Here is a 17,906-nt window from a genome sequence, read left to right as displayed (position 1 = left end):
AGATGCACACCACACAAAGGAATTTATGATGGCTTGTGTAAATCTGGAAAATGTCCATATATTTAATTATTAAATAATAAAATACATAATTGCTACATAGGTTATATTGAGGTGGTATTGACATACCCAAGCAAAACTAATAGTTCAATATATTATTGCTAAAAACCTTTGTCAACCCTGAGAGGATAAATAATTTGCAACATACACACAAAAATAGACAAAATACAACGTACTAAAAACATCTTCACCAGTCTAATTATTACATAGCCAATTAGTAGCCAAAGAGGAAAAAATATCTATATAGAGCCAGTGTTTCACTATACTGACAAAACTTTTGCAAATTTTTATTAATTTCTGCACATTCTTTTATTATTTAGATTATTTCTGCATGAGACAGTAGTGCAGGAACCCACAATAACAGACTTTCTTTTCTCCCTACACTATAAAATGCTCTGCCATTGCGGTTCAACTGGGAGAATATTCACAGTTTCAAACTTCCCAGATCAATAACTCATAAAGTAAAATGTTATTCAAACAGAAGGTATGATCAACAGATTAGGGGAACAAACCATTAAATTACTAAAATAAATTTAGCTGATTCAACATAATCTCCTCAAAGAACCTGCACACAGGGACAAGTGGAGGTAGACACTGTCAGTATGATTTTCAGTGGAAACAACTTGAAATGCTGTACATGTCAGTGTGAAATCATATGCTGGCATAGAGCCCACTGAAAAAGCAGATTTGTTTTTGGTTACAAAATCATTGCTCACTATCTGAACAACTCAACAGATTTGCCTCATCCACTTCATCCACACATTCATTTCTTCAAGACTTCCAGAAGGGGATGAAAGATCACTGTTTTGAAACTCTGTAGGAGAGCCAGCAGTTTTGCAGAGGTACAAGTGCAAGGGGCCAGGATGGCACTTCAACTAAGACATCTAAAATTTAAAGCTGTACTGAAAATGGTCCAGAGGTGCAGGAGGATGTGATCAAGCAAAAAATATTTGTCCCAGCAATCCTAGCAGATACTTAGAATTAACTGACATCAAAAGCAACAGTACACATGAGCAAATACCCCATGTAAGAGAGAGCTAACAATCTTTCATACAAAAAACTAAAGCATTCAGACATTGACGAACTTGTGCACTAGAAATATGTGTGTGTGTGTGTGTGTGTGTGTGTGTGTGTGTGTGTGTGTGTGTGTGTGTGTGTGTGTGTGTACATGTTTAGATGTCTTTGTGAGGACAGAAAATTGGCATGCTACTATACTTGTGGGGACCAACAGTCCCCACGAGTTTTAAGGCATTTTTTGAGGCTCAAAATGTGGTTTTAGTGTCAGAATTACAATTAGGTTATGGTTAGGTTTAGGCTGAAGGTTAGGATTAGGCATTCATTTCTGATGGTTATCGTTAGGGTAAGCGGCTAGGGAAAGCATCAAGTCCTCACTAAGATATGAAAACAAGTGTGTGTGTGCGTGTGTGTGTGTGTGTGTGTGTGTGTGTGCAGTCTGTTTCACTTTCTGTGGTGTTGCTAACTATACTCCATTCCAGGATTTTTCCTGTTTTACATTATTCCTACAATACTGCTGTGTTTGAGCTGATGAAAATCCACCCAGGCCCGTCCAGCTAACAAAATATTTTAGAGGAGACATAACTGCAGATTCAGTTTTTAATATAGACGTTTGGTGTAAGTGGAACAGGTAATGTGATTGAGGAAATTAACCTGCACTGACAGCATCAAACTCACATGAACACATAAAGGTTCAAAGTGCATTCACAGTTATAAAAAAAACATCTGTATTATGAAAAAAACAAACAAAACAAAATTAATAATTGTAGGAAAATTTACAATCCTAGTTAGTGTGTAGTGAAGTGGTAACCCCAAGTGGTTCATGCATAATAAACTCTGACCAGCTAGGCCTTTTATGTGCAATCTGGAACACCAAAGCACAGGAACGTCAAAGTCTACACCAAAACACAATGGAAATACTAAATAACTTTTGTCATGCAGTGTAGTGTCATTAAAACTGCTTGTCAAATTAATTATATCTTCTTGTCTACGGCACCCTGGTAGCTTCTATTGGGAACTATTGTTTGCTTTTTATATTCCAATTTTAAAAGGGCACTGCAGATGAGATTAGTAGGTTCCAACTCTATTACAGCTGGGAATGAAAATTATTATCTTTAATAATGTCTATATTTATGACTGTTACTTTCTGTTGAAAGTCCAAAAAGTGCTTTATAACCAGTATCTGCATATCTGCTTATCTATGTGATCACAGTAAGCTGGAGAACCACTTTTTTTTAAAAAAAAGAAAAAAAAAAGAAAAACAAGAATGCAGAGCTGCAACATAAAAAAATACATTTCTAAAAATGTCAAGTGGCTCTGGAGGAAGAACTCTGCATAGAATGTGAATCCTCCTCCCTATTGGAATTCGGCCATCATAATTCCTCTAATTGGCTACAGATCTCACCATTTTTCTCCCTTCCACAATGTGTGATTAATTTATTTAAGGAGGGGAAATTAACATTACAACCAGACATATAACATATTTTTTTCCTCAGGCTCCCTCTGAATGTGTTATACTGTTAAACAGATGGAAGGAGAATCTTTCTACATGCATATAAACTATCAACACTTTTTTAAAAATTCAAATGCAATTTGTGTAGTCATCTGCTTTGAAATTAGATAAACTCAGTTTTAGCAAATAAATAAACACCTACTCGGAAAAAAATGATGAGGAACGTTCCCTTAAATGCATATAAGGATTTAATGTATAAACAACCACAAAACACGACAAATTAATGGCTGCAGATCAGCGTGTGTGTATTGTTCACCTTGATGATGCACTTAACCACTCTGAAGACACATGACCTACCATTGACCTCAGGAGAGCATGTTCTGCTGTGTTACACATCTAAGGGTAATTGCTGTTAGATTAGAGCTAATCCAAAGCAGACAAAATACCAGAAAAAAAATGCATGCCGTGTGCTGTGCCTCTAAATGGAGGCGAGTGCGATACAGCCATGACATACCAATGAGCTATCACTGGATAAGCATACAATGTGTTAGACCAAATGCCTGTATTCCCACAAGTCTTATCAGAAGTGCATTGATATGCTGCAAACTCCTCTGTTCTGTACTGATTTTCATAAGTGGATATCTGCATATGAATATGCATAATCTGTAGGCAAAGAACAGCACTGGCTTGAATCTTTCTGGAATCTGTTTGCTCAAATTAAATTTGAGGAGGCTTTGGCTTCACGCAGGTATAAAGTCGGGACCTCAAGGAATGGACAAAATGCAATCTCAAACCCATCTGCTATCATCTGATGACAATTTACCTTTGTGTTGTTTGTGGTTTCTTTTCTTTTATCTTGTTTTTAATTGATCTGTACTCATAGATGGACTGTAAACAGTGACCGCCACATGCAAGTCTTTGCCCAGATATCATTTAATTCAGAGTGCTGAAACAATTAGGAGCTCTGCCGGAGTCTCACAGTGGTGTAGAAAACCCCAGTGTTTCTCCTGGGATCACCTTAGATAATGTGAAAATATTGAGGAAAACTAAAATTACTGAGATAACGTTCATATTGTATATGTTGATAATGTAGTTATTGTTGCAGGACAGATATTATTATACTTTTCTGTTAAATAAATCTTCTTTGTACAACCTATGGATATCTTTGTTTTGTTTCGGAAAAAGTCAGTGGAACAACATTATTCATCCAGACAACTATAAAAGAAGAGAGTTAGAACATGTATCTCTGTGCAGATAAAGCCAGTTCTACCAGGAACTCTGAGAGATGTGCATGATGGAGCATTAGAAAAAACTGTGGGAGGGAACTCATCAGCTGAGGGGAGATTAATGGAGCATGTGCTTTATCTGAAAGGAAATCTAAAAGATTGTACAACTTGAAGGGAATGGAAATAGGTACAAACATACCAGCATGGATAAAAGGTTTAAAATCTTTTGTAGGAACCATGAGGTAGCGAGCAGTGCAGAACTGGCACATTTCCAAGGTGCAGCACCAATTCTGGAGGGAATCAAATTTTATGGGTCTTAAACATCATTGTGACCAGCTTATATGAACAATGACTCCCGTCTTCCTCTTTGAAACACACACTGCCTGTCATGCTTGCAAAACAAAAACCCTATTCAGATAATTCTATTAACTAGGTTAGTCAAGACTATATAAGCGCATCTCCAATATGATATGATAATGAACTCTTATATACTATACAATCGATACTAAAAACATACACTGTGCAGTTTTAAGATAAAGGGAAAAAATAGACATAATCTATTTTCAGAAATAGATTTCAAAAAATGCTGAATCTTTTGAAAACTGAAATGTGGACTGTATAATTTGTCTGTTAGGATGAGAAAAAATAAAACAGAGTATAACAAAACAAGGTTTGGTGAACAACATAGACTGTGCATGAAGGCAGGAGGAACAAGTAGGAGAAAGAACAATCAGAGCTCAAAAAGAGTGAAAGTGGGCTTTCTCCCACTAACCTGTCAACCAGTAGGAGGATATTTAGATGCTTTTCAGTCTGTTTGAAGCCAGAGATGGTGGTGTCCCAGTGAGCTCGGTTCTGGGGAAAACAAGTTTTCTGGATGGTTTGATGCAGACTCTCACATTATCTTAAACTGTTACTACATTATTTTGGAGACTGCAACAGCTATCAAATAAAGATTACACATAAAGAACTTTGAAAGTAGAAAATGTTCACCACCGAACCCTAATAAAACAGTACGGGTAAACAATCACCAAACCCTAATCACTTCATGCACTGTTTTTGGCAGTTTTCTGCTTTCTATTTCACACTTGTCATTTTAATCAAGGCATACTTAAGTGGGCTTTGTTGCCACACTGGCATGTAAACAATGCTAAAGAGAGAGGATACTTCAGTCGCAAGCACTGGTGATCAAATGCTTTTTTTCTGCTTTGCACACCAGCAACAAAATTTCACAGTAGCTTTACAGAAGATTGTAGGTATAAGCAGGTATTCCATAAGTCAGAAGCTCCTTCACTAGTATGTTACACAGCGACCTCATACTGGCTTATTATCAGGCAGGCAACACTTCCATTCCAAACTTTTTGAAGATAAGTTAAAACTTGAACATAATTAGAAAAACACAAATGGCAAAAGAAATTCCACCAGCTCTTGAGCTCTAACATGAGGATAAACTGTGCATTTCCAGGCTATTGCTTCCAAACGCATAATTGAAATATGAATACATTCCCCCTTAAGGGAAAGACAATGCTCATTATTGCTCTCTACTCTTAGGTTGTTTCTCTGGTGTCATTTGGTGTGCAGATGTTTTATCCATTTTTAGCATGTTTTTACAATGTGTTCAGCAGAACTTATTTTATAATGCAACAAAAATCTCTATATTCTTAAAAAATAGACAAGAACAAGATGTTCTTCGAATTAAAGTGTTTAGGTTTTATCTTTACAAGGATGCTCTTTAAGGACTGTTAAATCTAAACATTTGACTTGATTAAAATGCCGATGTGGTGAATGGAAGCATATAACCCAACACCTGTCAGCAGGGCTGGACTGGGGCAAAAAATCAGCCTGGCCATTTTGACTAGAGACCGGCCCGCCAGGTATACGAAAAGGCATAAAGCCTTTGAATGAAAACAAACGCTGTTGTGACAGTGATGTACACTGTCTTGTTGGTATATATGTATCAATCTAATAAACTTAAACCTACGTCACCTCCCTATTCTGGCATTCTAAACAGTATTTAGTGGAAATATTAAACAACCTAATTAATAGGGTTGCCAACTCCCAGCGAGAAAAAAAAAAAAAAAATCACCCCCCACCCTCCGCCTTATGATGCTTAATCGATGTAATAGACTTTAATTTAATGCACGTGTAAAACAAATGCACAGAAACCAATTATTTTTCTACAATAATTAAATAGATTCAGCATCTTTCATCAACAGAATTGCATACTGCACAGATAGTACCTTCCCAAAGGAAAAAGTACTTCAGCTTACTAGGGTTATATTAAACTTAATATTTACTACATACAGTAATAGATTTCTATACATTGTACATCAGATGAAAACTTGATTCAGATAATTATTTATTAAAAACTAGACATTTGAAATGAGAATAAGAAAGTATTTCCTTGTGCCCCCCTTTCCCTGTTAATGCCCTACCTGGCCCCCTGGCAAAACTTTGCTAGACCCGCCCCTGCACAGTTACCAGCTGTCAGCTACATAGAAAAGGATCCTGGGGTTATTTGTCTCTCAGAAACAGTTCATAACTTCCCTTCAACTCATTCGTGTCACCCAAAAGGTAAACCTGTTTCTCCATCACCTGTTCAGCTCTGATGATTCAGTAAGGACATCTCCTGGTTTCATCTTCACGTTTCTCTCTCACCACATATCCAAACCGATCATGACCAGCAGCTTTTATGGCTGTGGCTCCAGCAAACATCAGCTGAATACTAGAAAGTAATATCAAATCAATTCTAACAATAGCTTATCAAGCTTAAACGTGCTGCTGTTGTTTAGCGCAACCTCCACTGGTTTCCTCTTTCTGGCGCAAAGTGGGTGATAAACAAACGAGAGAGACGGGAGAATGAGAGAACAAGAGGCAACAAGTAAAGACACAGAATACCTCCAGGTTTTTGTCTTTTTTCATTGTAGCTGAAGTATGGGACAAATCATGTTTCTTTTTTACCTCAATACGGAACTTTAAAGTTCGCCCTCATCGGCTGTAATTTGTCCAGCCCAGAGTCGATCATGACCAGTTGGCCAATCCACCACCTTTCATTGTTTACAAAAAAACCCCAAACAAACAAACAAAAAAACATCGGCCCATAAAAACATAAAGTCACCATCGAGCATACTGGGCAAATGCCCGGTATGCCCGATGGCCAGTCCAGCTATGCCTGTCACGATCACTTGAGCTGGCAGCAACATTCAGGCACTTATTGCTTTTCTGCCTGTTTGTCTATTTCTGAATGTGTTTGTGTCAATGAGAAAGCTCGGGAAAAAACTTATAATTCCCCCATCTCTGCTGCACTTCTTTTGTTTAGAGTTTAAGCCCCAAATACCAATTTACTTTCATTAAATAACGCAATTCTGAGTCAGAGAAAATATTTTGTATTGATATTTTTTTATGTGGGGATCAATTCACAAAATTAAACGTCATGGTGGTACACATTAGTATCGATCTGCCCAACTTTAATACTGAAATAATAATACTGAGAGAGAAAAAAAACCAAACTATCACATGCTGATAGCAGTAAAAATTATCCGCTCAGATCGATGGACTCAACATGAAGTTAAAGAAAACTAATAATCACATAATGGAAAGCCAGAAATTGAGTTTCAATTTGACCACATTTGGTAATAGCTGCGAAATTCAAATAACTTAAAGAAACGCAGCCAGGAAACTTGAAATATTCAACATGTCTATATATCAAGCTTGTTTTTAAAGCTACTGTGTGTACGTTGATGGATTTATCCCATGGTCCCTGTGCCCCAAATGTCTGGCTTGCATTAAAAAAATATTTTACTAAGAGAGCAAATGCATTACAGTTTTTGTCACAGGGGGGCTTCTATTATGTGGTAGGGATACACCAGAGGAGCCCAAGGAGCAAAAAGAGCAACTAAATGGAATTGCTTTTATAAATCAGTGTCACATTAAGCATTCAGTACACAGACTAAAAAGCCTCTCTACAGTATACAAGTAGCAAGTTTATGAATCTTTTGGGAATCAGCTTGCGGCATGCTCTCTTGTTAGCTACACCATCCAGCCTATCCTTTGATTCTAGTACAGCTTTACATATCAAGATAAGCAGTTGTGGAATTAAAAGGGGAGGTACAGCCACATGAAACAACTCAGGGGCTGAACTCAAACTTACAATGGAAGCTATAAAATCATGTAGAAAAAGGCTGACTGAAGCATTATGTTAGTGGAAATTAATCAAATAGACAGCAGGTAGCAATCAAACTCTTACTGCTGAAGAGGTTCGGGTTGCTTTTGATTTTTTCATTGTAAATTCTAGATAAATGCAGGGTGCTGGATACAATTTAGATAAAAAGATCCATAACAGGTGAGTCAGTGGGATTACCGCTGAAGCTTTGAAACCTTTTTTTGGTGATCTGAGTAAAATGGTAATTGTAGAAATGGTTATCAGGTCAGTCAGAGTAGTATACATATTTGGCATTAGGGCTGGGCCATATTATACCGTTCACGGTAATACCGGTATAATGTTAGGCAACGATAGGAAAATGAAATATCGCGATAGAATGGGAGTAAAACGCGCATGCGCAGTGCCTTTGTTTTCATACGCACATGGCCGATTGTTGAGTGAAACAGATGAACCAGAATTGGTTTGTAAAAATGGTGCAACTTCAGTGATGTGGAACTGGTTTGGTGTTTGTCCGTCAGATACACAACAAAGCACATTTTTTTGCAGAACATGCAAGCGGCCGTTGTTATTGTCATATTTGTCGGACTAAGATGCTCTTAAATCTGGGAGTAATCTGGGTGCTAAACTCCGTAATTCTTCAGGTCAAACAACACTGCAGCATCACTTAGAGTTAAAAACTGTCTAAATTCTTTCATCTTTAATAAAACGATCAGCATTGCTGCTTTACCAGGTGTAACTATAAAGTTTAACTTCCAGGCATCCATGAAAACAAAAGTTATTACATTTAACGGAGTTAGAAGTTAGCAGGAAGCTAGCGGAAGTTAGCTCGCTAGTTTCGCTAGTTACCTAAGCATGATATAGCATGTTCTGACGGAGAGATTTCTGAAAAAAATCAAACGTACAGCTCTGCTATCACTTCCAACATAAATGAAGACAGGAAACTAAACAGCAGTGACGTTTGTAGGGTTACTGAAGTTGGGCTAGCTGGTATATAATGATGTGCTACGTGATCGCTAGCGACACAGCTATGTTAGCATAACATAAACAGTGAAGCTGGAGGACGAACACTAACACTTTTCCACTTATAAAAGTTAACGTGAAGGTTCTTCATGGTTAGAGACAAATGCAATCGCATGGCAGGATACTGTTAACGGACCAAACTTCAGTCAGGAGAACAACTGAGATAATCCATAACAACTGAGATAATCCATCCACAATACGAGGTTAGTCATTAATATACTGCAACAACATGGGAATAGAGCAGCTGCCAGAGAATTCAACATTAATGAATCAATGGTACAGAAGTGGAGGAAGCAAGAAGAATGAGTTTAATAAAGTTTGATTTATCTGACTGCTTTGTTTCGCTTAATGTGCCTTATAATCCCGTGCACCTTATGGTCCGAAAAATACGTACTGCACACTGCAGTTTAATGTTGCAAAGCACCTCTTTTTAACTTCAGTGGATATTATACATGGTTATGCTCAGGATATGTCAACCCATTTCTACTGGAAATGCCTTTTGGTTAAACTTTCAGCAAGGAATTTGCATTTGCACTGTTACATTTTTATAAAGCTTTAATGTACATAAAAACCAGCTTCTTGTTTAAGTGAAAATAAATGGAAGGTTGTCTTTTTGCGCTAGTAATGTTGTGGAGTTGTATTTTGTCTCGCATCAATTATATCGTCGGTTATATCGTTATCGCAAATTTTCAAATATATATCGTGATAAATATTTTTGGCCATATCGCCCTGCTCTATTTGGCATTTAAGTAAATTACAACTAGTAAATTCACCTATAACAGTCCACTTAACTCCAGCAACTCTTTATATAAAAGAGCTCTTTCGGTCTATTAAAACAAAGAGTTTTCATACCATGTGTCTGTGTACTGATAAACGTTAAATGCTTTGTTATGAACTATGCATTTATATGTCCCATAACAGTTACTCAACCAGAAAGTACTGACTGACTTTAAACATCCATATGGTCAACTGACAAGCATTTTCTGAAGTCTGAAAATAGGAGAAGCACATTAACAATTGTGTCTGTTGTTGCTGTGCACATATCAAAGAAAGAGAAAGCGGGAGTAAATAAAGATTGCATTCATTAGGGGTATTTACATACAAGTTCTTTGTTCATTTCATCAAAGATAACTACAGCGCGCCTTTCAGCAATGGTAATGATCAAATAATTATCTGGAGATCAAAGCTGTCCACCAGTGCTGCAAGGCAAGACTGGAGACTGGTGGTAAAACAATGCAATACAAAATACAGTTACTGTGGAGGACAATAACAATCAAGGGTCACTGACCACAGTTCATTCATCCTTCCTGTGACATCCCTAAGGTCTCTCACCATTAAAGTAAATGAGCATGGTTCTCCACTTACTGAGTCTGTCATTTAGGAAGAGAGAGAGAGAGTGAGAGAGACCGAGAATAAGCAAGATGGATAGACACGTACATACATACATATATACAACATTCAAAGCTATGACTATGTTTAACGCTCGGTATAAAATGGCAGCGGTGCAATAATTGTAATTGCTTTGTGACATTCAAGAGCAAAAAAGTAGCTGACCAAAGAGAGAGAGAGAGGCAAGGCCTTCTGTGTTTTTTTCTGTTTTTAAAACATGAAAAATACAATTTGCAAATAATAACAGAGTGCCTGTCAAGTGATACTATACATTTACCAGCCCAAGATAGCTTCTGATTAATAGCAGAAAAATTGTTGAGAAGCAAGCCGGTCTGAATGGTTTGATGATCAGTGCCAAGTTTAAGCCCTCTTTTATGCAATTCTGCAATCCTGTCATTTTGCTGTATATGGAAAAAAGACAGGAGGGAAAATACTGTGGTGGGGCGTCACACATTAGATTGCATGAGTTGAGCATTCATCTTAAAAAGACAGCCTCCTATAGAGGTCTATTATCACAGGCAACATGATGACACGTATAATTTGCTGGCCTTCACAATATCCACCATGGGTTGTGTTTGTATGACTGGATTACACTCGTGGCATATCAATTGGCATCTTTTCAATTTTCCACAATGCACTAGATCTAAACCGAAGCAAACGTAAGTGCAATGCAACATTAAAAAGAGTCCTTACAAAAACTCACACATCTATCTCAACTCTACACCATATAATAACTCCCATCTCTACTGTTGACCCTTCCCCCTTTTCATTGCTTCTGCTGCAGTGCTAAGCTGGAGTCCTGACATAATATTGAGTTGTGGTGCAGCATGTACATGTTCTATGCCACGGGGAAAACACTTTTTCCCCCCACTCGACCACTGAATCTTTGTCTCTCCCATGTGTAAGCGATTGGGGTTAGCTATGACTCTGTTTATAGAGATAGGGAAAGGCTGGTTGACAAAAAAATAAAAAATAATATTGGGGTGGGAAAAAAGGGTTAAGATCTTGAACAATAGTTCTCCAGGTTTTCTGAAATGCTTTTAAAGGGTTTTTTACTTTTTTCCATTGGCTGCTTTTTCTTTCATTTTCACAGATAACACAGTCTGAGATGCATGAAATGGTACTTTTGCACCGGAGAGGTAAACCGGGAAAACTATCCATAGCCGATGAACAGCCATGCTCTTAATCCAGCAATGACCTGAAACTAGACCTCAGAGGCAACCTTTAGTTGACAAATCTACTGTTTGCAGAAATGTTCTCAGTGGAAGAGTGGCTGTCATGAATCCATTCTTGAGGAAGGGAAATGGCTGAAAGGAAAGGCTGAGGTATGATAAATTACACAAGAACTGAATCAGTGGCAACAGGTCCAAATGTAAAGGTTTTCATTCAAATTGTCCTCCATGTACGGAGGAAGTCAGGGGAGAAGTAAAACAGTGAGCCCCTACAGCCATCTGTAAAACACCGTGGATCAAAAAAAAAGCAGCATCAGATTTGCAATACCATACATTTGCAGTGCATTATATTGCCATACAATCCGGAAAGCACCAGATTGGCTATGGCTTCATTTTACAGCATGGCAATGATTCCAAACACACAGCCAATGCAGTAAAAGCATACCTGGACAGACAATGGAACACCTTTAGTCATGGACTGGCCTCCCAGAGCCCCAGACATCAACATTATTGAAGTAGCATTGGATCATTCTGACAGAAAACTGAATAAAAGTCAGCCACCATCTAAAAAAGATCTTTGAATATCTTTCAAGAGTCTTGGAGAACTATTCTTGTAAACTACTTAAAGAAATTACAAGAAAGCTTACCTAGGAGGGCTCAGTCTATGTTGAAGAATAGAATCATACTAAATATTTATTTTTATATAAACTCTGCTTTTGCTGTACATACTTTAATAATACTGTGGTAATTCAACAAACTGCTACACTTACTTCCTATATTCCTGTCAAAAAATTAGTTTGGCACAGTACTGTAGTTCAAGATGATGGACAGATGATAAAGAACAGGAAGACATTTAAACGTTTTCAATCTTGCATTAGGTGCCCGAAGCTTTTCAAAAAGGTTAACTCTTCAGGTGTTTACAGAGTCAGCCGTGTTGCAAGCGGTATTGATTTCCTCTCTATCCCAAAACATCAAGTAAAATAAAAAAGGAAGATCATCTCGTGTGACAAAGCGTAGCAGCTTGGAATTATCTCCCTTGAACGTGCAAGCACAATGCCACACAATTTCATGAATTAGTGAGATAGCTCAGTACATGGCATACAAAAACTAAATTAAAAACTGGGATTAAGATCCCATATTTTAAGTAAAATGGTGGTGCACTGGTAAATCACAAAGTCAAAGCATTTGGAAATGAAAGCATGTGTTTCCTAATATATATGAAAATGACTAAGGAAAAAAAAGGAAAGTGAAGGAGAAGCAGGCTTGCACTTCTTCCACACTGCCCTTTCTGCTCATCTGTTCTCGGAGACACTTGTGGTAATAAATCAAAGCTGTGCAGACAGGCCATGGTGGAGAAGAATCTTGCTGTCCTTTTCCTTCCTTACCTATAACCTCTGACTTTGGTTTGACAAAACTATCAGAAATCTGACATTATCCACGAAACAGACAAGACTATGCTCGTTGTGGATCGGGTGATATTTTGCTAACAGGTTATACTCCAGCACGACAGAAATCCAGCTGTTATGAGAAAGTGGAAAGCACAATGGTAGACTAGTTTACTAGTAGTATCCTAACCAGTTAGGCTAACATTATGTGTCTCTAGCCCCTGAATTCAAACAACAAGGCCATTTCACACCAGCAACAAGAAATTCAGCACAGATGTTTTTCATCACAGATTTGTTTGCTTTAGTCACAAATGGCTAATGTCATGGAACGGAGACATGAGCTGTGTGTGAAATTCCACCCCTATTTAAAATGCACCGCACGGCTTGTTTTCTGACAATATCCACTATACTACTATAATGTTCTAAAAAAAATTCTACGATGCACTAAAAAGCTGAAATGTAAGTTTACTGCTCACTATTGATTGAAATATTGATTGTCCATTATATGAAGAGCAGCATGTGAATGAATAGGGGGTGATTTTCATCGCATTATATTGTTACTATGGGTGGTAATAAACTGCTTCAGAGACAGTTCAGAAATGAGATAGCTCATTTAAGAGTCATTTCCCATATGGGTGTCACGTGGGTTTCAACACCACCCTACACCCGTAGGATACCAGCAGGAGATTATGAGTTTACTCCTTCCAATGTGAGAAGTGAACTTGAGCACAGATTCTTCACAGTTCTTTCCAACTAAGCTTTTTTCTTTGCAAACTAAGTCCTGATAATTATTAGCAAGCACTAAGATCTTCGTCAATTACATGTTTTGTTTTGTTTTTTTTAAACACAAGCCAATACACTTTCATCCACTCTCACAACACTTTTGACCACGCCTATTTAGGGTTCAGGAAGTGTATACCATTTTCACACAATTTCACACCGGTTTGTACCGGTTGCAATTAGTCATGTTTGCTCCGTCATCTCTGACTGCTTGTACCAAGACATATGGGCTTGGTTTTTTTTTTTTTCTTTTAAACTGGAGCTCAGCCTCTCTTATCGCCACATCAAATCAACAACAACATAAAAGAAGGCATTTAAAAAAAAAAAAATCATAGATATCACACTGTTCTTAATCATGTGAAGAAGATAAATAACAAGTGCTGGTTTCACAGAAGGATGTGTTGACTGTGGTGTTAGACTTTTACCGCTTTGACTTTTACACCGAGAGGTGTTGTTGGCGTTTCCTAAGAGTTTTAGAACAATATTGAAAGAGCGATGCTAAAAGAGAGTGTTGCTGGGTGAGTACATCAATCCAAAACACTCTGCAGTCTGTATAGTTCTGTATAATAGCTGGTGGGTATGTAAAAGGCGAATATATAAAAAAATGATAAGACATACACCTGTAAGGCAATGCGATGTAGTGTGGTAATAAATTGCTTCGTAACAATAAATGGTGTATGTGGTGAGAATTCAACTTTTCTAGCTTCCTCTAGCACAGGGGTGGGGAACTCCAGGCCTCAAGGGCCGGTGTCCTGCAGGTTTTAGATCTCACCCTGGGTCAACACACCTGAATCAAATGATTAGTTCATTACCAGGCCTCTGGAGAACTTCAGGACATGTTGAGGGTGTAATTTAGCCATTTAAATCAGCTGTGTTGGATCAAGGACACGTCTAAAACCTGCAGGACACCGGCCCTCGAGAACTGGAGTTCCCCCACCCTTCCTCTAGCATAAGAAAATCACAATTCAGTATGTGAGATGAAACAGTGAGGCATGAAATAAATGCACTTCTGATAATAAAACCTCATTTCATTTTTTCTTAACAATTTAATCCCCAAAAGTTGATTCTGTTCATCTGGACGATGATTACATTCCTTTGGGGAAGTAAATCCCCAAAGGAATGATTGTTAACGTCTTGAGGATGCATCAAGACGTTAACAATTTAGTGTATTTTATGAATTCTATAACAACATTTCACAAACTCAACAGCCAATAATGCATTTGTCAAGAAGAAAGAGCTGTTGAGTGGACCAACAAGCAATATAGGGTATAAACTGGACACAGGGAAATCACAGGTGACATCTAGTATCAGCATTTAACCCAGTTCTGACAATTAAAAGGTTTAACAAATATAAAGGTGGTTCTACATTGCTGGCATGTGTACTTTCCTACCCACCTAGCAGCTTATCATGACACATCATGAATGCCAGACTGAAAGGTTTGACTAATTAAAGACAAACACAAGGCCTGACTGAACCATCCGATTGGTCTGTAAGCAAAAGAAAATACAATATTTTTTTTTTATCAGTATAGATTTCACAACTATGACTGTTTAATTAGCAACAGTATTGACAAGTGTATTTGTAAACTTCTCACAGCTATGACAAATACACCTTTTGAGTTAAGCACTTTTCTTAACATATTGTTTTTAATTTAACTTCTGCCTCTATGCTCAGTTGATCTTTTTTAAAAGCCTTGTTAAAATCAATGGTCTCATTTTTTTTTTTTAATCCTTTTTCCACACTTTTTCTTTTTAATCTAATTTTTTCAAAACACAAAGCACACAAGTAATGCTTTCAATATGTATTACACATGAGGACCTATTAAAGCTCGTTTTCTTGCTCCACAGCATGTACTCATGCACTGAAAGGGTGAAGCAGCAAATTTGCTAGCTGGCTGACTGGGAGGACAGAGAGGCCTTTCTCACCAGTCAACGGCTGTCCTTAATGAGAATAGAAAGTGATTTACTAGCTTAATGCTCCAGCCCTCAGCCTGCCTGCCCGCCTTTGCTTTACACAGCCAGTTTAGTCGACACTCTTCATACAGAGAATGAAACTGAGACCAGGGAAACAGGGAAAAAAAAGGAGGATAGCAAACTCCTGTCTGAAAACTGCAGTAATGAGATGTTCTCATGGATTCTCAGTCCCCGCATCACTGACTTCCTCCAAGCCCTGCATTTTTCTATCCGTCCTGCTTTTTGCTAAGTTCTCCATGATACTGTGCCATCTGAACAAATCGCAAACTGAATAAATTACATCATTCTGGAATTACTTCCTTTCACTTCATTTTGTTTGGCTAAAAGCTTTTAACAAACATCCCTGTTCCATACTTTCTCTACATCCTGTTACACAGTCACACTTACACCGCGAAGGGGAAATCAAGAGAACATGAATCGCTCACATGATTTGTAAGACTTAAAATGAACAATGAGTAATGCTCCTTTTATACTCATTCTGCTCCTGTTACAAAGTTGTTGTTGGGTTTTTTTTGTGACTGGTATAAGACTGGTGTACTTCCCTGCTATTATGTTCCCTATGATTATCCAATCAGCAATGCTGTATTCAAGACCACTTTTAAATCACAGGCTTTCACTGAGAATCAGATGACCTGTCAGAAACCAGTTATCCACGGATGTGTGAATAAACAGAAAAAAGTGGGATGTTTTGGATCCCCTAAAATCTGCAATGACTAAATGTAGACAACGACACAAACTCTAGGCTAGTGCTTTATCCAGTTAAAGTTATACCGTCTTGCAAAACACGTGTGTTATGAGCTCAAGTGAGAATACCAATTTCATGCATATTTGCAGGGCCAAATTGCATTCCTTGATTGGGAAAGCATACTTAGGGTATGCATGAAATTTAAAATTATGTTTTACCATGAAATAGGAAAGTCAGACAGAAAGAAGGACGAAACAAGAATGAGGGATGGCAGAATAACTTGAGAGTGCCACTTAAAATCGAGTGGCACGGCTTGCGTTTACATACCGTAGTTTTTAAGTTGAGTAGGGAAAACGAAAAGCGTGTTCTTCATACCTGGACTGGTGGGGATTTTTTTGGGGGGGGAACACGCCACAAAATTCAAACAGAGTAGAGCAGGTGATTTAACGCCGGGGACAAAATGTGTATAAGCGCGTGATTTGTTTTTATTTGTATCTTTTGGAAATATAGCTGTGTGCACAGCCTATGCGCACAAACGTGCAGCCAAACAGACCGGTTATCGCCATGGAGGGCAAACACAGAACTACAACAGTGTTCTTACCGAGTGTGAAGTAGGGAAGAGCCGTGTTGTCAAGATCATCCATTACGGAAATTCGCCCAGGTAGGTCTGTTCTAACGAATAATAGAAGTCTGGATTCCCCCCCTCCTCCTGCTCCTCCTCCTCCAGTTCCTCCTCCACCAACACCACCTGCTTCAGCAGCACCCCCTCCTCCGACCACGTTCCCCGAGGCTCCGCCGGTGAAGCTGAATTCGTTCTCCCGGAGTACGGGCAGGGTTGAAACGGTGACGGTTTTCACCTCACATGGCGTCTCCGTGTCGCTCTCCCTGTCCCTTTCCTCGTCAGGCGATGTCGCCCCTCTGTTTGCCTGGACAGTCAAGGAGCCTGTTAATAACAGACCCACGAGAAGGACGCGAAGGTGCAGCACTAATATCCTCGCCATCCCGCTCCTTGTGTGTGGTTCTCTCGCTTTGTGGGGCTCATAAGCTGTCCGTTCACTTATAGTACAGTCGCTGCAAAGGAGTCGCGTCCGTCCAGGAGGCGGCAGTACAGGTGTAGTGAGAATGACATCTTTCGGCTCCTTACAGATCCATTTGTGCTCACGCGGGGACAACAGATTGCTTACACTTGGATAAACACGTGTCTTTTAAAAGACAGACACGAGGTAGAGGTATCTTGTTATTAGTGCAGGTTCGTGTTTAAACAAACACGAGCAGTAGATGAGTCTTCTGAGTTCACAATAAAGTGTTAAACAACAAATAAAAAAAATAATACTTTTTTTTTCAATACAGCTTTATATGAGTTGAACGTGAGGACAGAGCTGCTATCCCGTCTAAACAAACAATTTATAGCTGAACATCTGTCCAGTTTGTTCTCCATGCAGGCAGTGTAAAGACAGCTCTACTGGTACTCGAAAACAAAGTACAGTTGACCGGAAAGATTACGGTTAAAGCCTAAAGTGCATTCACCACAGAGTGAAATATCCACACTTAAAATAAAAGTTGCATTCCAGATATAAAAAAAAAGTTACACA

At 38.4% G+C, this 17,906-nt stretch overlaps 1 protein-coding gene across 1 annotated transcript in view; it reads right to left on the bottom strand.

Annotated features, from left to right (window-relative positions):
- Positions 1 to 17,565, bottom strand: part of astn2 (astrotactin 2) — a 298,339-nt gene extending 280,774 nt beyond the window's left edge. Inside the window, exon 1 of the mRNA XM_082542727.1 lies at positions 16,916 to 17,565. Within this exon, the coding sequence (XP_082398853.1) occupies positions 16,916 to 17,315 (400 nt within the window). The 5' untranslated portion in view covers positions 17,316 to 17,565. The remainder of the gene's footprint in view (positions 1 to 16,915) is intronic.
- Between the last annotated feature and the right edge of the window lie 341 nt (positions 17,566 to 17,906).

This window comes from Aulonocara stuartgranti, assembly GCF_965226115.1.
Source record: "Aulonocara stuartgranti genome assembly, chromosome: 7".
Taxonomy (NCBI): Eukaryota; Metazoa; Chordata; class Actinopteri; order Cichliformes; family Cichlidae; genus Aulonocara; species Aulonocara stuartgranti.
Note: the sequence above shows the minus strand (reverse complement) of the source record. Positions and strands in the feature narration are given on the sequence as shown.